The 22,274-nt window shown below is 33.2% G+C and overlaps 5 protein-coding genes across 12 annotated transcripts; 1 reads left to right on the top strand and 4 right to left on the bottom strand.

Moving 5' to 3' along the window:
• Nucleotides 1-590: 590 nt before the first annotated feature.
• On the bottom strand, nt 591-902 carry LOC123208665 (protein phosphatase 1 regulatory subunit INH3-like). Its single transcript, XM_044626186.1, has one exon. It carries the CDS (start codon nt 900-902, stop codon nt 591-593), a length of 312 nt encoding a protein of 103 aa, XP_044482121.1.
• Nucleotides 903-4,052: 3,150 nt separating this feature from the next.
• LOC123209244 lies at nt 4,053-5,991 on the bottom strand. Its single transcript, XM_044627129.1, has one exon. The coding sequence runs from the start codon at nt 5,263-5,265 to the stop codon at nt 4,366-4,368; it is 900 nt and encodes a 299-aa protein (XP_044483064.1). The 5' UTR covers nt 5,266-5,991; the 3' UTR covers nt 4,053-4,365.
• Nucleotides 5,992-8,789: 2,798 nt separating this feature from the next.
• On the bottom strand, nt 8,790-10,091 carry LOC123209506 (DNA damage-repair/toleration protein DRT102). Its single transcript, XM_044627585.1, has one exon. The coding sequence runs from the start codon at nt 9,967-9,969 to the stop codon at nt 9,058-9,060; it is 912 nt and encodes a 303-aa protein (XP_044483520.1). The 5' UTR covers nt 9,970-10,091; the 3' UTR covers nt 8,790-9,057.
• Nucleotides 10,092-11,261: 1,170 nt separating this feature from the next.
• Nucleotides 11,262-16,188, top strand: LOC123209247. Of its 8 annotated transcripts, none has more exons than XM_044627132.1 (8): nt 11,262-11,437; nt 11,520-11,647; nt 12,528-12,634; nt 12,866-12,931; nt 13,496-13,578; nt 15,237-15,349; nt 15,499-15,577; nt 15,684-16,188. In XM_044627132.1, the coding sequence occupies exons 1-8, from the start codon at nt 11,387-11,389 to the stop codon at nt 15,762-15,764; spliced, it is 708 nt and encodes a 235-aa protein (XP_044483067.1). In that variant the 5' UTR covers nt 11,262-11,386; the 3' UTR covers nt 15,765-16,188. The 8 variants fall into 8 exon arrangements, 6 of the variants coding, with proteins under 6 accessions (XP_044483067.1, XP_044483068.1, XP_044483070.1 ...); XR_006501004.1 differs by lacking the exon at nt 15,684-16,188 and adding an exon at nt 14,713-14,795; XM_044627133.1 differs by lacking the exon at nt 15,237-15,349 and adding an exon at nt 14,713-14,795 and having other exon boundaries at nt 11,263-11,437.
• A 1,095-nt stretch (nt 16,189-17,283) lies between these two features.
• Nucleotides 17,284-18,306, bottom strand: LOC123208664. The gene has a single exon (XM_044626185.1). It carries the CDS (start codon nt 18,304-18,306, stop codon nt 17,284-17,286), a length of 1,023 nt encoding a protein of 340 aa, XP_044482120.1.
• Between the last annotated feature and the right edge of the window lie 3,968 nt (nt 18,307-22,274).

Genomic DNA, 22,274 nt, shown 5'->3' with positions numbered 1-22,274 from the left:
GACAGCTGTGTGCCACCTGGATACCTCAAGAAACGTGCTGGCTACTGCTACACAGGGCGATGGGACTTCATTTCTTTTTTTTTAATCCTTTAAAATTAATTAATACTTTTCATCAACGAAATTACCACAAAATCGTATAATAAAAATTAGTTTAGTTTGTGAAAATATTTTTTAATTTTATCAATAAGTAAAACAATAAGAATTTAATTTGAAATAAAAGAAATATGAAAAATCAGTAATATAAATATGGCACAAACACAAAAATTATAAAAAAAATAAAATATGCACAGTAAAAAATTCAATCAGAATATTCCATTGTTGATCCAGTGGCACTATCTATGACAGATTTACTGGAACTTTTGGAGGCTGACAGCTGTGTGATGATATGACAAATTGTCATTACTCAATGCCTCAATTAATTTAATATGAAAAAAATACAAATATTTGGAAAACAAAAAAAAATCATACATACCAAATCTCTTAACAGATAGAATATCAATATTCCAATGTCTGTTTCCATTACCCTATCAATAAATTCTTCCTTTTTTCCTGTAAGTGCCCACTAACATGGATGGCATGGAATCAATTAATCAACCAGTGGTTGAGCTTCCACTGGCATCCTTTGGATTATGGTCATGATCATGACTATGATGATGATGATGATGATGATCCTCTTCATCGCTGGTATCTTCATCAAATGGCTTCTCTTTGTGGAAAATGCAGCACTTCTTGGAGCTCTTCTTTTGCATGAATTCATTGTCTACAGTTCCCTCTTTCCATGTTACCTTCTTCTTCCTCCGGTTCAGCCGCAGGACCAGAGTTTGAGATTGACTGCTCCCTGCATTTTCTACAGTGATGGTGTTTGTAACAGAGGCAGAAGGTCTTGCACTGGTTGCACTCATTGGCCTTCTATTTTTTTTATCCTATGATGATAAAATTAGGTTTAATAGATCATAAATTTTTAGTTTTGCCTAGCATTGCACATTTCCATTAGTTTTGCCCAATAATCCATGATTATACTTCAAAGTAAATTTACTGCAATCAGTTACCAACAAACTGGATGAGGGGATTATCACAATTCTCATCAAGAACAGTGATTACTCCATGTATTTTTAACAAGTATTGGACGATTATTACTAGAGAACATATTGCAAAAAACAAGGTAGAAAAACTTTAACCAACTGAAATTCCAGCAATCACTTAATTTTAATTACATTCCAAATTGTGAACCTAGAAGTACTGAATATACATAATGTGAGGCTAAAATGCAACATCATTAAATAGGAATAGGACTAATAGTAAGCTTAAGTTATTTCCTTTTTTATCAAACAAAAAAGAAAGTCAAAAACTCTTTCACTTCTTAATCTTAAAGCATTCATTATAATAGACACAAAAGATTTGGGATAAAAAAAACAGAAGCACAGTTTAGATAAACACTTGATAGATGGTTTTTTTAATCCCTTCTAGAATAGAAGGGCATAGAACAGTTTTCAAAAGTAGGATCGCAGATATTGTTTTTTCCTCAATAGGCTGCCTACAAATGCACCCCCAAAAATGCCATAACCACAAAGAAAAGTTGTTGTTTAGATTAATGTCACTGGGGAAAGATTTAATTGAATTATTCTAACTCTCTAAAACTCAAAAGTTAGTCATAGATTAACCTTCTTGCTAGCCAAAGTCAAAGGTAAACTTATCTTGTAAATGCAACCAAAACCAGATTTCAATAATGTCAACTTAAGGAATAAAAAAATTGACAGAAAGCAATATAACTGATTTTAATTCCTTCTAATCCTATTGAGCATCATAAACCATCACCCACATTCCAGATTTACCTATAAAAACCACCCGGAACATCAAAGACCACAATTTTTTCGAGCAACAATTGTTTCCAATTATGCTAAAAATATAAAAATTTAACCTATCTTGTGAATCCATCACACTACGTTTCTTTCTTTTATTTATTTATTTATTTTTTTTACTTTTCACCAAAACCGTGAAAATTCCCCAAACACAACTAACCCTAAGGATTTAATTACATGAGATTGCTGACATAAATATGACATTGGAATTAATAATCGAAATAAAATTAGATCGAGCAAAGGAAAAAATCATAACATAAAAAGAAATCAATGAAAACTTACCAGCGTTGAAGGGGTGAGACAACTAAGGTCGGCTGTAACGCGGAGAGATGTCAATGGGAAAAGGAAAGGCCATTCCAGCGTCAAAGATAAAAGAGATGGGCCTATGTTTGGGCTGGGTCGGGTTTTTAACCACTTATTTCGGTTTAAATTAAAAATATTAAATATTATAAAATAAGATGATAGTAATTTATAAAATAAGACCCATAAACTGTCTTTCACCCATTCATTTTTTTCCTCATTTTGAAAAGCAAAACAAATAAGGATTTCACAAATTTCTATAAAGAAAAATAGAAACAAAAGAAGGATTCATGATCAAACGACCCAAAATTTTCTTTTTAAGTAATCTTATTCTTTAATCCGCTTTATTATGGGCTGTATGAAGAGTTGGTGACAAAGTTACAAATAATCAAGTTGACAAATATGCAGAAAAATTGCCATTGGTAATGGCCTACAATTCCTCCTCTTGTTTCCTTCACATTCCTTGTCACAAAAGACAGTGAAATTCTTGCTGACACGGTAGTCCTTGATTCAAAATACGGTTTGCTTCTTCTCACCAGAAACAGTAGTTTTATTCTTCTTTCTTCATCCATTTTCCTAACCCTTCCGAAATTGAACCCAGAATTAGGTCAGATTGCTTTAAAATTTAAAGCCACATTCTCTATGCCTCCAGGTTCTCCCTGTTGTACGGTATTTTTGTTGATAATGTATGACAATGGTCTCTGTACCAGCACATGCAAAGCTCCACATAATTCAATATTTGCTATATGTTATAATGACTTTGAAGTTGACAAAAGACAGCCAGAGATCCATGGATAGTATAATTGCTTCTAATTGTGTAAATGCACCCCAAATTGAGCTTGAATTAAACTTGAGAAAATAAAATGAATGAAAGACAGAAGGGATTCATGCTTCTGACAGCCAAGAGTAAACAATTTTAGATATCAAAAGATGAGTTTTTCTACTGTGGAAAATGATACGTGAGGTAATAATAAGATTATTGAAGCTAGAGTTCAAACTGTCAGATTTTCTCAAACAAAACATGCATAAACAATCTTTGCAGACCAGAGAGTTATGAAGAGTTAAGACATTGCATACACTTTCAGCCTTCAGGAATATGTACTTTCCCTTTTGAAACAGGCAGACACAAACTGACCATCAGATAGTTGTATCAAAAGCAAGGGCTGCTCGGAAGAACATCGATAAAAGGGAAAAATCATAGCTGCAGCATTACTGAAGGTTCCTAATGGCTTTGCATAGTGAACAAGAAATTGCAACAGTAGAAAGATGTCCCTGGTAATGTGTGGAGTACTAAAACCCAAGATTAATGCAGTAATAGAGTAAATGAATATCCAAAGGGAAAATTATATCATTCTAGGAAAGGGCTAGGCAATGGGAATTACCTGTTGTATGTAAGTATATGGTGTCATTGCTAGCACATTGCACATTTGAATGACCTAGAGCCACCGTGCTCCCACTAACATATTATGAAAACTAACTCAAATTTCTTCAATGACCCCAGTATTTGTGCTGGAATAACCATATTGATCATAAGATTAGAGCAATGTGAAGATGCATCACCTTCCAAGGCTCCTGCATCCATCCATATCCGGTTTTTTGTCCACAAACAATAGCTTTGGCTCTATTTGTACATTACTTACATAAGTAAAGTATGTCACCATTAAGAGAAATAAAACAGAATTCAAACTAAATATCAGTACTTTCTGAGTTTTTACAAACCAAAGGATACCTTTAGAGGATAATTATAACTTTTATCATCAAGGAGAAAAAATATCCATGTTAAATGGAATATAAATACATAACCACAAAATAGGAGACTCAACCAAAATTAGCACAGAAGTATCACTATTCCAGGAAAGCAAAATGATATATCAGGAGATTCAATTCTCAGAATTGTAGAAAAGAAAGCCAAATAGTAGATAATATAAATGGTGCGAAACAAGCATTTGAAATCTTTTCATGTAGAACACATAAAAGGAAATTAACCACCATTTTGTGTAGAATATACATCTATCTTACTAAAATGATAAAATGATCCTACAACCATTCAATTGCTTCAGACCTCCGGTTACTCAAGAGGTAAAGGGGAGAAAAATTACAAATGGACCTATTTTTAATCAGTTTAAATGTAAATCAACAACATATATGTAGAATACCACTCACTTAAAGCTTCTGTTAGCTTTCAAAGAAAAATTCCCAAATGGCTCTATTCATTCTTCCAAGCATACAAAATAAGCGAAAAACCAAGACCTTGTGACTTGGAATCAAGGAACCTCTGTGAGAAAGACCAAGGCAATGTATTTGGATCAGAAAGAGGTCCACTAGCCCACAACTTCTCAGCTGAAAGGCATGTCTTGAACAAGAAAACAGCATTTCCAAGTGATGCACCGAAGAGCCAACTGTAAACATCCCAAAAAACTTCAACAGCGAACCCATCAACCAAAATAGTATTATTTCCTCTGAACTTCCACCGTAGCCGCTTTACCTGCATCATCATTTTTCCATCTACACGAATCATAAGGCAAGGATCATTAACACCACTTGTGTCACATTCAATCACAAGATCATGAATTTGCCCATAATCACAAAACTGTGCCTTGGTACTAAATACTTTCTTGCCGAAAACGTGCTCTCTTTTAGCCACGAAAATAGCCTTAGAAGGAGCAGGAATAGCACCAGTCTTCTTGAAAGCTTCTTTTATCATATCCCCAAGAAGCAAAACCATTTGCCTATCAACAACAACACCAACGTAAAATCCCTCTAATGGTTCAGGCCCGGATCCAAATTTTGCTGAAGAAAGGTCCCAATATATGTCAATTACACAAGTATAAGCTTCTAAGCTCTTAGAACCTTTTCTTTTAGAGAACAGCCAAGGCTTGATATCAACCTTACAAAGACATTGGTTCGCTGCATCATCAATTCCCAAACTTAGCCCTTGACCCATCAAATTCTTACTCCATGAAATATTGATCAAGCAAGGCCGACCTCGAAAACGAGATTGATAGACACGAGTAACCAAATTCTGTCCATTTTTAGCATTATTGGATGATGAAGTATCAGCTACTTGTACCCCATTTTCCCCAAAACAAGATGGAAAATCTCTCATTTTTATAAAAAAAAAAAACAACTTAAATTTCACTTTTACAAACTCTCTATCTGGTCTTTTAACAAGCCTAAATCACCAGAATTAAAACTAACTCATAAATGGAAAAAACGGAGACAAAATAACTAAATATATAAAAAGGTAAAAAGAGAAAAAGCTCTCACCTCTACTAATCCTCAAAACCAAGAAAATCCCATCTCAGAAATGCTTCAAAATCTGCTTAACAAGACTTAGATTTGATCTGGGCATAAAGTTTCTCTTGTGCATTTCTACAAAAAAAGAACCCATAAAAGAAGAAAAAACATGAAAGACACAGAACAGAAACAAACTGAAGACAAAACCGGGGAATGTATGCAGTTGAAATAAAGTGAAAAAAATAACAACTCATGACAGAAGCAGACAAAAAGTGGACTACTCGCTTCACCGCCAACACAAAAAATCAAAATCAAAAGCCAAAATCTCTAAATTATAAAGAAATGAAAAGAAAAAAAAAAAAAAGCGGAGGGGATAAATAGAGCAACTGGGTATTGCTGTAAAGGCTGGTTAATGAAGTTTACTCCACAATAGGAAAAGAAAAGAAAAAAAAACAAAAGATGTTTTATTGTCCCTCTTAGCTTTAGCAGACATACCCACATGAGAACTGAAACTGAAGAAGTAATGAAATGGGTATCAATGGAGGATAATTAATTTTAAAAAAAAAACAAAATTGAGAAGAAATAATGGTTGATTGTTGCATGTATTTTGAGGGAATAAAATATAAACAAGAATTGAGTGATGGATTGATTGCAGTATGTCTTTTTTAATAATTTGATTTATTTTAGAAATTGCTAACGTGGTATAAATCTTTAGAGGCCTTTGGACGGGTAATTTTTTGATTAATTTGTTAATATATATTTTTATTTCTAGCATTAGCACATTTACTTCTTAGGAATAATCTTTTAAAACTAAGTTTGTCATATTCTACCCAAAATACTCTAATATAATTATCAGTAAAGGGTGTTGATTGGATCAGTGCACCAAAGATTCTCGTCATCCGGCGAGATTAGATGAAAATGAAAATTCATTATCTTAGTTTTTTCGTTGTCGTTTGTTGGTCATTAATATCTCAATTTATAAATTTTTCTTCATTAATAGTAGAGAAAGAAGAGAAAGCCACGAATAGTTAAAAAGAGAAAGAAAAAAAAACCGTAGATTTGGAGAGAAATAATTAATTTTCAAAACTTAAATCAAACAAAATTAACTTTTAAAATCAAACCAATCCGAATCATATCTAAGACTAATTATTACATTATAAACCTCCTCTTAAACTCAAACCCGAAAAAAGTTATCTTTACGTTATAAATCTCATTTTAAACCGAAGATCTTTTCCTTCTCAAACGGAAAAATTATTGTATTTACTCTTTTCTCTTATATCCTCTCTTGAGAAGAAAATCTAGAAGGATATTTCTGCATTTTTCAAACTTGATATTGTCGTCTTTGTCTCCTTCATCAAATTGGAGATCTTTGCTTTCATCTCCTCATTCAAACTCATCAGCATAAGATGTGCCAAATGCTATTCCTTATTTCTTTTAAGACAGATCAAGCAGTGTTGGAGTTTTATTTTATTTTAATTAACTCCAATATCATAATTCTTTGTAATAAATAAATAAATAAATAATATGTTATAGGTAACATTGGTTTAGCCTCAAGATAGTAGGTTAAATAAATGTAAAATGCCTGGATATAAAAAGCTCACCCCGTAACAAGAAAAAAGAATGACTCTGTGTGAGAGAATGAAAGAAGCATGATATAATTAATTAAATTTTGGAATTAATTTTAAGCCACTAATGCCTGGTAGAATATTAAAATTTTCAAGTATATGACTTGGGTTTAAATCTCTTTCATACTTATTTAAATTTTGGACCCATGACCGGCCTAGACCAGTACTACAATCCTATACCAAGAATGGACTTTAGGTTAAAATTATAATTTAGTTATTAATTTCTCATAAACTGAAAATTCATAAATAATCGTCTAATTACTTCTACATTCAAATTAATGGACTAATTTAATTTAAAGTATACTGTAAACAATTTAAATATAAGTATGATTAAACTATTAATTATCTTATCGTGTAAAGTATAATTTAATTTATATTACAAAGTATACAGATAGTTTAATGTGAAGTATATTTAAAATGAATGTGTAAATTACTTGAAAGTTTACTTTAAACTTTAAAATTAATTATAAGTATATTGATTCCATTAAATTTATAATTATATTATAATATAAAGTATAACTCAATTCAATTCAGCATTGTCTGCGTTGATCATCACACCATTTGGATAGGAACATCTCACACTTCTCATCACCAAATTTGTTCTTGTAAGGGGTCATTTTAAATTGGTGATCTGTTGTCCAACATCAAAGGTGTGCCTCCTGCTCACCATTCATGTTCAAGCACACTTGGATTTTGATTTGAGGGAGGATTTAGAATGAATTTTGGTATTGAAATAATGGATCAAACATATTTGTTTCATAGATCGTTGGAGGAAGAAGAACATAACATTCATTCAGATCAAAATGGTTCCAAATCTAAATTTTGAGGGATACATTTTCAGATCAAGATACGAAGCAGATAAAGGAAAATAAAAAAAGAAATCAAGATATTGTGAAATTGTGAGAAATTTTGTGAAAATTGAGAGATTTGAGAAAATTAAAAACTAATAGAGAGAAAAAAATGAGACAGGAATTAATAATTTTGAAGCATTCTTGAAGAACATGTCGATGATTCAGAGGGTTATGTTTGATGCTTCAGTGGGTTTATCATATTTGGCAAACCTAAGTAAGTGGGGTTAGAGAATATTCCCTTCGGGAACTCTCGCTTGAAGCAATATTATTTTGGAAAGACTCAAGTGTTTACTAAAATATGTTTCAACAGAAGCAATGTTCCTACTCTATTTCTTTGCTTTGTGTTATGGTTGATGGAAACTCAAACATGAAATTTAATCTCAAGTTGCAGGGCAAAGTGAGTAATGAAGACTCCTATGTTTTCTACAAATTGGGCACAAACGAGGGAGCAGCAATGTTTGCTGATTCAACCTCAGATTCAGAATTAGAAGGCTGGTATGTGTTTTTCAACCGGCATTGTAAACCAAGATGAAATTTGTTGGTGCAAACCCAAAAGGTTTATAGATATTATTAGGCTTCTCAAGGCTATTGCAGAAGTTACATCTAAGGCATAGTTTTGGGGCAAAAAAGTGGATTTTCATGATCAACTGGAGAGCAAGAACAAAGATGATCATATTGAAGTGTTCGTCTGAGTTAAAATTTAGCTAAATTTGAAGTGCAGCTTTTTGCAACAATTAGTATTACCTACCAGCTACATGAACAACCAGATGAACAAGTCCGCAACATATTATCCAAAACAATAGCAGCTAGCGCAAACACAACTAACAATAGCAGAGCAGCAGAAACTACACAATTAAGCAACCAACATAACACCATGGCATTGCAAAGTTTAAATAGCAAGATCAACACCCACAAAATTTAAGTTATTCAACAATTAAATAACGCATTGTAGCAGCAAGAACAGCACAATCAATAACCAAATTATCCCAAAAAACATTATACAAGTAGATAACAGAACATATCAACATAGGCCAAAATTCCATGTCTAACATCATATTACATAACATACTTTCTCAAAAACACAAGCTTTTGCGCAATAACTCTTACAGATCATACTCACCAACAAAATCAAAGCATAATTTACAAACAACAACACATTACCTCATATAGGCAAACGAAGAGAGATCAGACGGTTTCCTTCTCAATAGCAGACTTAGCAGTCTCAAGATCTTCATCAAAGAACATATCCCAATGTCCATCCCACTTGATTAAAAACTCAGTATCTTCATAATACTTGACTCTATGCACATCTCCTGCTGGGGTGAACAAGTAATCACCAACAACCAAATCAAACCTCTCCCCTTTACTTAAATTCCACACGCTTTTTCTTCCTTCCATCACCACCAAATCGTGTCCAAATGTATGATGATGCGCTGGCTCCACACTCCCCGCCTTAAACCTGACTATTGCTGAAGTTGGAGTCTCCCTCAGAATCTTCATTGACCCTCCTGGAATCATATCGATTGGACCCAGCTCCCTATTTTTAATCAAACAACAAATACTACAAGAGCTAGATTTTTCTTTCTCTTCATCTTCTTTACCAATTTTACTCATTTCAGCTACAGAATTGTCAAGAAAACATTGAACGTCGTCATCCCAGGGTTTGTTTTCTGACGCAGGACAGGGCGCCTTAAAAGGCGTGTTGAGCCACGTGTTGACAATCTCAATGGCGGAGTCTTTGGAGGTTGACTTACCAGAGACGGCGAGAACGTTGGAGTTGTTGATAGAGCGAGCGTTTTGAGCATCGGAAGGTGTGAGACAAGTGGCAGCAAAGACACTAGGGTATTTATTAGCGAAAATTCCGACGCCGATGCCGGTACCACATGCGACGAGACCGCGAGTGTCGGAGGCGGAGGAAGAGACGCGGCGGCCGACCTCGGCGCCGATGGAGTAGTAAGAGGAGGTACCGAGGTCTTCGACTTCTATGTTCAGAGAGCGGAGGTGGGAGACTAGAGCATCCTTCAAGTCGCTGCCGAATGGATCGGCCCCAGTGATGATCTTGGCAGGGTGGGGAACGGTGGCATTGGAATCTGCCATGGTCAATTAGAGAGAGTGGAAAGTCGGTTGAAGGGTAATTTAAATCAGTGCCAAGTGTGAATGAATCTAGACCGAAAAACGATTGTATTACTTCGATCCGAATTATTTGATAATTCACCTGTCAATCAGAGTCCGTACAATAATTTGCCGCAAGTTGAAGCAAGATTTGATGCTTTTTTCTTTAATCGAATAATTTGCCTTTTTTATAAATTACTATATACCGCCAAAGGTTTCATAAATTAACATTCCCACCTTCTAAGTCGGAAAAAATCATTTACCCGGCTATTGGTTAAAATTAGTTTATACAATTAAAAGATATTTATATTATTTTATTCAACTATTATAATAAAACTATAATTAACTGTTATTTTATCTCTATAATTTGAAATATTATAATAATATTATGGAGTATAAATTTATTTTCTAAAATTTATTAAGAACAAATTGATATCTTCTCATATTTTTAAGGAAATTTCATATTCATCTATATATTTTAAAAATGTGTTGATAGCCGTACTAATTTGTTGTGTTTTGTTATTTTTTAGGGTGTGATCATCATTTCTAAAAATAACTAATGCACATATTAAAATCTTAGAATTTCAAAAAATTTTCAAATTTCAAAAAAATCTTTTAAAAATTCTCCTATTAATACTTATATTAGTAATTTTTTTATTAAATCTAATTTAAAATAATATAAATTCAAGGTAAAAAATGATTTGATAAAATTTTAGTTAAAGTGTTATTTAATTTAAGGGTTTTTTAAATTTTTCAATAATTTTTACTATTGATTTAATTTTTGAAATTATCACATATAACCTTTATTTATACAATTGTAGTAAGTGTCTTATCAAGTTGAGCTTGAATTAAATCTCTTGTTGATAAATTTTGTTACTCATAATAGCGGTTGAGCTGTTGCGGGATACATTGATAGGGGTTTTTCATCAAGAGAGCAACAAAAAATGGGCCTAAAACATTTAATAATAGATATTTATATTATGGAGAACATTATCAACATTCGGAATTGAAATCAGATTTAGAATTGATTCGATAAGTTTCGATTTTGATTACTAATACTTAGCAATGGACCGATTTTGATTTTTTTTTGTTCTTTCTTAGTAGTATAATTGGACCGGCCGTTCACTACAAGTCTTTAAAATATTTACCAACATTAGGGGTTAATGTTATTTTCAATATATATGGGGGGAAGTTAGCATGACAAATTTTTAAAATAAAATTTCTTGGACGTCCCTATATTATGTGAACTGTAACTCATAAACCCTTTTAGGGCACTGCGCTCCCAGACAAATGAGGCAGTATTACGTGGCGGCAACAGGAGAGCGCTGGCGGAGGATAAGATCAAAATTAGGCAGGCGAATAACTGAAAAATGTATACCCACGGGCCGGAGGAAGTTGGAAAATGGCGGGGATGTGTTGCTTTGCTCAACCCAATTCAACTCTCCATCTCAAGGTAATCAAAATTTTTGTCATTTCAATCGTATAGATTTCTCATTTCTAATTTCTTCAATTCATCACGATCGTCCATTTTGCAGAGAATTCATTGCTTCAAATGCTGCTCAGCCTTACCGGATAACAGAACGAGAACCCCGAAGTTTTTGAAATTGGCTGTAACTGGAGTGACTGAGCTCCTTAGACTCTTCTCCTCGTTTGACAAAGATAGGTAAGGGCACGTTTCTTCTCTGTTTAATTGCTAGAAAGTGCAGAAAACCCCACTACAAAGTTAATTAAAATTTTACAAATTTTGGTATTGTTTCTAATTGTTTTGTATAATTAATGAATGGTCTCTAGGGTTGGGAGTGTTGCATTGTAGCAAATCATTTACCAGTGTTGTTTTGAAAATTGTGTGTGTTTTTGTTTAAAGAAAGTTTGATGGACTTGGCAGTGGTTAGTCAAAATGAATCCCTCATGAAAGGTCAGGGTTCAAATAACATGACCTTTCATATGAAAAATTTGGACTAATTAACTTGACTACAAAAGTCGAAACCCTGACTTACTCGGTACAATGGTTCTAGGTCCTAACAACATTTTGTATGTTGTAAACTTGTAAGCAGAGACTATTATTTAGATAGTGACTGTGCTTCCATGATATGAAAAAAAATACTACAGAATTATTAAGGCTAAGTCCTGTGCTTACTTGAGTAAAATTGATTTATGAAATTATATCCATGACATGATTTATCAAAACTTACTCTAAGGGCTTTTTTGGTCTGATAAATACATTTCAGAAGAGTGTTTAAATTCTTTTCTGAAAAATTTTCATGATTTTCATTAGAAGATCATTCAACAAACACTAAACACTAACGTAATGTAAAATTTTCCTTAAGAGTGTTTTGGTCTGGAAAGTACATCTCAGAAGAGTGTTTAAATGCTTTCTGGAAAGTTTTCTATTCTATTCTAATGAAAATCATTCCAATTAATCACTGAAAATAATGTAAAAACTTCCTGAACTATGTAAAAGTGCCTTTTCATGGCATAAAAAGAGCTCTCAAACTCGAATTAGCTTATAATGCTCATCTGTTTTCTTCATTTAAGTTTTGCAGATCAGATAGGGTGAATTTTAAACAAGAAGAGGAGATTTCAAATAAGGGGATTGATGATGTAGTAACTACACTGAAGACGGATTATGACCATGCTTATTTTGTTACAGGTACAATACTATGGTTTATTTTGTGAATTGTCATTTTGTTACTTGTTTCATTGTCTATTGCTTGGGTTAATTGTAATGATGAAGATAAAGAACTTTAAGTGCATTAGGAAGGTTAGCAGGAGATGCTTTGTATAGTTTTTTGTGAATTTAAGGTTACTTAGTGTGAAATGATACGATGTAAATATTTATTGCCTAGATTATCTAATATGTTTTCTTTAATTTAATGGAAAGGGATTTTCACTTCTGAGATTTATGATGAAGATTGTATATTCGAAGATCCGACTATCAGATTTCGAGGTTTGATATAATATATATATATATATATATATATATATATATATATATATATATATATATATATATATATTGTAATTCTATCCATTCAAATATTGCAGGGTAGTCATAGGTTTGAAATTACGGAAGTACATAAAATTACTGCTTGACCTTTTGATGCAATAATTGCATCTGCACATGTTAATGCTTCAATCTTTTATAGTTGTTTCTCATGGCTTTCGGAAGGCCTTGCTCAAGAAAAAAAAAAACACTTGTATCTTGCTGTCTACACTAATTTTAAAGACCACCTTTCTTAAGCTTTCCTCTTATATTCAGGAGATAGTGTGAATCGGGGGTTGCTGATAGAAGACATTTAGAATTAGCTTATTGTCTTTGTCTCAGTTTCATCTTGTGTACCTTCTTTGTTACTTTCTGTGTTAAGCCTCTGTTTAGGAAACATATTGAACTCTATCCTTTCCTTCTCTTCCCTTTCATTTCAATCTATCTAAAGGCACTTACCTGAAGATTCCAATGCATGTAATTCAATTTGAGAAAGTTAAATAATTGATGTGATCTTTGGCTATTCAGGTAAGGAGCTGTATTCACGCAACTTGAGATTGCTGGTTCCTTTCTTTGAATTTCCATCAATTGAATTGCAAAAGATTGAGAAGGTAGTTGTCTCTATAAATGAACTGTGGCTTTAGTTAACAAGAAACTAATTAAGCTTGTGGGTGGAAATATTTTTGGTACTTTCTTGGTGATTCTTTAATAATATAAAAATATAATTATAAGGCATCTACAAGGAAGTGGAAGATTTGGGCCTGAGGAAATTAGCTGTAGAGCCCAGAGCTTTAAATCATATTCACACAGGCCAAATGCAGAACTTGGTTTTCTGATGCCTTTTCTCACACTGTTGAAGATTATTAAACTTGATACCTAGACAGTTTAAATTCATAAAATGACTGTAGATAACAGTGGAGAGATTTCCTCTATAGCTTTTCCTCTTTTATGAGTAAAGTGGGGCTGACTTTAGAAATAAATAATAAGCACTGCAGTTTATCTGGAAATTATATAAAAATATCAAAATCATTTCTTTGAAGCTATTATTGCGACTTCATATATGCAACATCTTAGGAAGTGATGATAGGCATATGCAGTTCGTATTTCATTTCTAGGAGACGCATCTTAAAGCGTTTTGAGGACCTAGGTCCATTGTGTAGCCATACAGCTGTAGTGTGATTCAAGGTCACTAAATCCTTCAAAATTGTATGGTCAAAAGCTTGGTCCATCCGTTATGCAGCTACATTTTGTTATGTAATGTAGAGAAATTAAGAGTGCTTACTAGCAAGCTTGATTTTTGAGCAGCAACTGTCTTTTCTCTGGCTGCTTTAAAGGGTTAGGTTCTCCAAGATTTGGTTGTCTTCAGAGGTCAAATCTAATCCCAAACATGCTCATCCTTAGTGCTTGTGACTGTAAAAACTCAGTACTGTAACTGCATATAGTTGTGTTTGGAAGGACAGTTTAAGCAGCAAATTGTGTACTCTTGTAAATGCAAGACATCTGGTTGAAAATTTTCTGAATAGGCATCTAAAAATTTATATCAAAACATATCAGTGTAAGCTTTTCCTCGGTATAAAGCCTCCCAAGAGCCAAATGTCCTTAGGTTGGATCTAGAACTCTAAGCCCCTGATGTTTTAGTTGAGTTAGCCAGGTTAGGGGTTATCAACCGAAAGCTCTCTTTTTCTTTTTGTTTCCAGTATTAGATGGGATTACTACACATTTTGATTGATTTTTTTTTTCAGTAGTCTTTTTTACGACTACTGATATGGCAAAATGTGCAGGGTGCCAACTCTAATAATGATTTTGTTCTGGCGACATGGAAACTAAGGTGCCTATCTTGAATCCTTCTTATCTGAAGTTGTATCTTTGTCCACTGTGAGCTGAAAGAGTTTGTTAAAATTATTTGAAGAGGCTGCTTTGTTGGGGATTGGAAAATATTGCTGATGACCAGTAGTGTAGTGTGATTGCCTTGTATATATTAATAAATTGGTTGTTAAATCAGTAAAATATTGTATAACACTAGTGCTCTCTCTCTCTCCTGCTTGCACACTTTCATCTTGCCATTTTTTTTGGGGGGGGGGGGGGGGAGAATAGTAGTCTACCTCAACTTTTTACGCATAAAGAGATATTATGGAGATGCATCTGCTAGGTATCTTTGGCTTGGTTCACCATAAAGGATCAGGTCTTTCGCTTGGTGTATTTCATAATCATACACATCAGGTCTATCTAAACTTGGCCTGGTCACCATTGACTAAATTTGAACCTGTAGTGTGACAAGGTGATGCAGAAAATATGTGTTACACTCCTTGCTACTGGACAAGGTCATGTCCCTACTCCATTTCTCTTTCCTGCATACATAATTTTCGGAAGGAGAGAAGCTAGGTAGGAGGTTTAAGAATTTTCAAATTTCTACTGCATTTAACATCCCATGCATAGATGAAAATTTATCTTTGAGCAAGGAATATGCAAACTTTTTGCCGTTGCTTTTGGATCAGTTTGTAATTCAACCGCAAGTTTGCTTTGATTTGCAGAACCTACCTGAAACTTCCTTGGAGACCTTTCATTTCTATTGATGGAAGTACTGTCTATGAATTAAATAGTGAGCTTAAAGTAAGTTGCATCATTGCTTTTGTTGTTGCTGTTGAGTAATTTGATCTTTGTATTGTATGCTGTAAGGGCCACTGTTTACAGTTCCTTTCAACTGTGCATTTGTCAGATTATTAATCATGCTGAGAGCTGGAATGTTTCTGCACTGGAAGCGATTGCCCAGATATTCACTCCTAGTAACAGAAATTAACCAGTCCAGGAAGATCTGATGCTACCTATCCCGCCTGATTTCAGAGTCAGTTGTGATTACGACTGCTGGGATAAAGCTTTTATGGTAATTAATGCAAAGCTCATTGCTTGCAGTTTGATAAGTAGGTGCCTCCAGTGCCCCCTCCCTCACCTCCATATTTCTAGCTTTATAAAGACAGAATGCTCATGCATACATGTCAAGTGTTTATCTTATCTACTCAAGTAGAAACCTCTCTGGTAGTGTAGACTTTTTCTTGCCATGTTCAATGCTTAGAAGTGTGGTCATGCTTTCTGGCCAACTTTTATGGATGGTTACTGAACATTAAAATTGAACTGTTATAGCTGTTTCTAGGATTGTTAAAGTATATTGGCAATTTATCCTTCCCATAAATGTTAAAGAACAAGACAACACAAATCTTATAGCACTCAACTGCTAAATCCTTGAATTGTTTTTAAAGGGCAGAAGCCCACTAGTGTGATGATGATGATCCAATTGCCATCAAGCACAAATGGGAATATTAGTTGTGCTTTTTAAAGTAGTAATGAAAGCTCCTCATGTTCTGGCGCAGAAAGTCCACAACTTTTGTGTATAAAGCAGCAACTATAATCAATCTAGATTTCTCATTGCTTGTTTGAAGTGATTGTTTATTTGAGAATCCGAGGTGAGTGAGTTGGTGGGTTTAACAGTGCATGCGCGCAGAGTCTTGATTGTGAATGTTTTTTGCTTTTAAAACAATTGTTGCATTTGTGGGGCTAATCACTAGCCTCTTCAACTTGCCATCTTCAAAATTTCCCTTCCTTATTTAGGAAAAACATCTGTTTATGTGGGTTTGTTGAGGAAATTCTGTTTGTTTTTTTATACTTTTTGTTACAATTCTACCTGTTATTCATGTGCTATAGCTCAACTTTTTGGCCAAACTGGTTGGTTAATTTGTTCTTTCACTATTGTTTATTTGTAATGGGAAAGACTTTGTGGGGTGCATCAATATGATGTTTAATGGGTTAGTTTGAAATGTTTCAGTGTCAAGGCCTCGACTTATTGTTTCAAAAATTTTAGCTCCAAATCAGAAGTTCTTACTGTTCAATGCTTCGCCTTGATCAGAATTTTCCTCTATAAACAGCTAGCTTTTTCATTTGAATTCAAAAAGAGTCTGCCATTTTTATGACTTTAAATTCCTTGGAGCCATGGAACTCATACACGTTCTTCAATGTAGCAATTCGGAATGGAAATTTATGAGGATGAAATAGTAATTCCTTCATTGATATATTTAGTTATCTTTTGCATATTATCTGGTAAAATTATGTCACGTATGAGTAACACAAAAAGATTGGAGGATGAATTTAAAAGATAGTAACACAATACGAAGTGGGTAATTTACATTTGAATATAGCATATCATATATGAAAAGTTATTAAAGAATCATTTCCAATTCCAAAAATGTCACAAAATGAACCCATTAAGTTAATTAACACAAAACAATAATAACAACGTGAACCCAAACTTTCAAATTTATTTTCATTTAGTCCTTCCTCCAAGCATACAACAACAGTGAAAACCCACCATTGCTTCCACATGACCTGGTTGATGAACACGAGCTTCTACCACCGTCACTGCTCTCCTCCGCCCACTGCAACACACTTGAACAAGATGGCGACCGTGACAAAGAACCCGACGCCATTGAAGAGGACCCTAACGATGACAAGCTCTTCTTCATCAACCTCTTCTCCGGACCTACCATCTCTGGCCACACCCCACCTTCACCAACTTGGAAAATAAACACACCATGTCCATTTCCACCATTTCCATTATTACTTTCATTACTCTTCCCGCTATTAGCGGAGCCATTGTTGCTATTGACCCAGTTGAAAACGTCCCAAAAGAAGTCTACTTCAATGCCATCAACATAAATTCTCTCATGCCCTCTGAACTTCCACGCTAACCTTTTGATGACAACACTCGTTTCACCATCAACTTTAACTTTGAGAATTCCACCGCTACATTCTATGCCAATTTCGTGTTTGGTCCCAAAGAAATGAACTCGAGAAATATAACTCTTGCGTCCAAAAACATGCTCTCTTCGAGACAAAAGCGCCGGCTCCACAAGCTGGTGAGTGGTAATCAACCCGGATCTTCTAATCAATTCATCTTGGAGATCGCCAAGAAAGAACTCTAGTTTCTCATTGCAGGAAATGGCAATGTAGAAGGAGCAGTCAGGCTCAGCAGAGTTCTGGGAGAATTCAGCACGAGTGAAATCCCAGTAAAGCTTGATTCTTTGATAATGGTGGTGGGTCAAGTAGATGGATTTGGAACCGGGGCGGTTCCGGAAGAAGGAGAAGGTTGAAGGGTAGAGAGAAATGGTGACGGAGAAAGAATCAGCTGCATAGATTGTTAAAGAGTGGGAGAAGAGATTTTTGGACCAAGTAAGAGTGAGATAAGTTGGAGAATTGCATAACTGAGTCTGGTAAATGCATGTGATGAGATTTTGAGGCACTTGAGAGTTGCTTGAGATTGTGTTGGGATGGCTGAAACATGTTGGAATCATAGTGTTTCAATCTTGTTGAAGAAATGGTGAATTCTGAAGATTATATGGCTAAGAGAGAGATGGGATATTTGAAACTGAGATGATGATCATTTTAGCTTTTGGGTTTGAAGGACATGGGAGTGAATGAGGATTTTGGAGGCTTTTGTTTTGTATTGTTGAAGTTTGGCTTTTGAGAGTCTTGTTTTGACAGGCTTGTGTACTTGATGGTGTAGCACATCTATAATATATCTCACCACTAAAATATTATATCTATCTACTTATTTTACTACTCATTTAAATATTTAATTAAATATATTATTTTATATAAAAATTTTAACTAAGAAAAATATAAAAAATTTTCTTTACATGAATAAACATAGAATCATTCTATCTAATACACAAGATTTATGTAAATATTATAAGATTTTTTAAACCCTTTAAACGTTATGCAATTTAAATTTGTATAACTCTTAAAATTATCTATATTAGGGTAATTAGTTTTCTATTCTCGAAACTTTTCCTAATCAATATACAGTAAGTTATTCTAAAAAGCTTTAAAGTTACACTAATATTGTCAATTCAAATAATAAATTTTACATATATTATATTATTTTTATTGATTATTTAAATACATATATAAATTGTCATTAGACCAATCCAATCACCTGGTTTCTTTAAATCAAATTTATAATTAATATTAACTCAAATAAAACAATGTTGTCACAGAATGATGAGAACAGAGGACAAGAGAAGGATGATAATGATAAGCACCATAAGCAATTTGCTGAGGCGCTAAGCCTTACAGTTCATGCTACCCTTCCTTGATTTGCGCCTTAGACAAGTCTAATTTTACCTTTATTTTTTTCCTTCTTCTTCTTCTTCTTCTTCTTCTTCCTTCTCTCTAACATATGAGCTGTTTTGCACTACTAGAGAATTTGTGTTGTGTGTGTCACAATTTGAGAGATATACCCCATGACTTTTCCTCCCATTTCATGCTTTACAAAGACTAAACTATTGTTTAGTTATTTTGAATATAATATTAATTACTTTAACTCTTTCTTTCTTGCTTGCCATCTCAAAAGAGAGAGAGATGGGGCCTTGGGAAAAGCAAGAGCTACCTAACCAACTTTTTCAAATTAGGGTTTTGCTTCATTTTCAGTCATCATGTACTGGCTTAGATATATTTATCCTTTTGGGTGGTGTTCTTTGTTGTTGGATTAGCATTGACTGTATAATTTATCAATTCAGCCTTACAAAATAATTATATTATTTAATTACATTGTGTTATCTCAATTTGTATAATAATAAATTAATACGATTTATTTATACACATAATTTTATTTAATTTCTACTAGTCTTCTCGAGAACATGTTTTCTACTTAGTTTGCTTTTTATATATTTTATTCTAACTAAACAATATTATATATATTCATTTTAATTATATAAATAAATATACATTTATATATTTTATCATATGTTAAATGTTATTTTATTTTTAATTTAAAATTATATAATCATATAATAATATATATCAAATCTAAACTGGCAGCCATGATTGCAACCATCACATTATACACTTTTAGTTGGACTTACTTGTTTTTTATTTTTTTCAATAATGTACCCATAAAAGGAATAGACATTTTGGATTAGGATACAATATTTTAAAGATGAGCAAGATTTTATATATAGCTGAAATTTTTAATATTTAATTAAATATTTAAATAAATAATATATTATTATATAATATTTAATTCTATTATAAAGTATTTTGCATGAGCTTTCAGTCATTTTATTATGTGTCAAAGAAGGTAAGCAGCATTATTTGCTTTCTGGTTATTTATTGAAAGTGTTTTCTAGATGGGTGGGCTGGGTTGATTAGTCAGAAAGTTAATTGTTCATATTTATTAAAAAATAAACATGTCATGTAATCTTGCCGACTGATTAATTGATTTTATTTTAAAATAAATAATAAGTAAATATAATAATTAAGGACAATGATATTAAATAATTAATCAATTAAGAGCTAAAGTCAAACGATACAAACATTAGAAATTAACAAAATTGATAAAATATTAAAATTTTTATAAAATAGACTTGAATTTATGCATGCATCTTGCTTGAACTTTTTTATTTTTAATTTACTAATATATTTATTATACAGCTGTGATTATTGGTAGTTTTAGTTTAGGAGGAAAATCTGTTGTTTAAGTTAAAGTTAGTTGCTTAATCCTTAATTGGCCGGAAGACTTTTCCCAACCCAAGGTAGGGTGAAATCACAAAGTCTCATCCTCTCTAATTTTCAAATATCTAAACATTTACTCATAATTTAATTTTTGTTAAAAATCTCAGTTAGAATCAGAGATAAAATTATTATTTAATAAGAAATTTTAAAAAATAAAAATTTTATTATATTTTTTTCCTTAAATTTAAAAATCTTATAATTTTTCTCTATCCAAGATTTGAAAAGTAATCATTTCTCTTTAAATCTTTATGTTTTCTTTTTTCTTTCCCTGACGACTAGTTAAAGAAGTGAAGAAGAAACAACGACATATCTGACATTATCACCATATCTTCCTGATGAAAAGATGAGGAGACATATCTTCATCTCTGTCCATAAAGAGACAAACATTAGAAAGGGTTTTACTTTTACCTCTAATTGATATTTTTAACAAAAATTGGTTAATCCATAAATATTTAGAGGAGAAGACTTTAGGATTTTATTATATCTTAACCGAGATCAAGTCTTTTGGCCTTCTTAATAATTTATCTTGACATGTGAAAGGGATTATTAAAAATAAATCATGGCAATATGAAATATATTTTAACCTATTTAACCATTGACTTACTTTTGAATAAAACCATATTCTAAAGGAAAATTTTGACTTAACCTATTGAATATAAATACAGTCTAGTCAAATTATATGTAACATAACTTATACAACACTTCATATGTATACAGATGTTAGAAATTAAATCATCCAGATTTTTTTGCTTGTATCAATGAACAAAATGACTGCTTAATATTAAAGTTTATTAGCTTAAACTACTTTGACTACAAATAGAAATTTGTATTATTTATATGGCCAAACGACTATTTCCCACCTAAGGTTTGATGTTTTCTCAAAAGTTTCTCCTTTAACTATGGAAACACCAAATACCCACTCATGGTCGGTTAGATTTAACCAAACCCTAACGGTGGTAGGGGTAAAATAGTCATTTTTGCTATAATATTAAAAATAAACTAAAATAGAATCTAATTTTACCCCCCTAAACTTTAAAAACTAAAATTTTTCTCCAGCCTAAGTTTTAAAAAATGGCAATTTCACCCGCGGGTTTGGTTTTGAAATCTCCGGCGACCGTTCCGGCTCCATTGTCGACGGTCTCTCCCTCCCGAAGCAGCCTCTCCTTCCGGCGAATGCTTTCCTCCCATTTGGAGGCTCGATCGGCGTCGGAAACGTCTTGGGAGACGAAGACGAAGTCGTTGTCTTCGTCTGGGAAGATGATCGTCCTCCCAGACGAAGAACTTCGTCTTCCCCGACGAAGTTCTTCATCTCCCAAGGCGTTTTCGACGTCGATCGAGCCTCCAAATGGGAGGAAAGCATTCGCCGGAAGGAGAGGCTGCTTCGGGAGGGAGAGGCCGTTGACAATAGAGCCGGAACGGTCGTCGGAGATTTCAAAACCAAACCCTAGGATGAAACTGCCATTTTTTAAAATTTAGGCTAAGGGAAAATTTTTAGTTTTTAAAGTTTAGAGGGGCAAAAAGAGATAAAATTTTCAGGCGTTAGGGTTTGGTTAAATCTAACCGATCATGGTGGGTATTTGGTGTTTTCATAGTTAAAGAGGAGACTTTTGAGAAAACATCAAACCTTGGATGGGAAATAGTCGTTTGGCCTATTTATATTCCTTCAAAAATCCTGAATGCCGTTTTCGTGTTACATCTTAAGAAAGAAAGAAAGAAAGATCCCCATATACAATTTGTCACTTGCGAG

The sequence above is a fragment of the Mangifera indica genome, chromosome 2 (genome assembly GCF_011075055.1).
Source record: "Mangifera indica cultivar Alphonso chromosome 2, CATAS_Mindica_2.1, whole genome shotgun sequence".
Lineage (NCBI taxonomy): Eukaryota > Viridiplantae > Streptophyta > Magnoliopsida > Sapindales > Anacardiaceae > Mangifera > Mangifera indica.
This window is presented reverse-complemented; position numbering and strand designations above follow the sequence as displayed.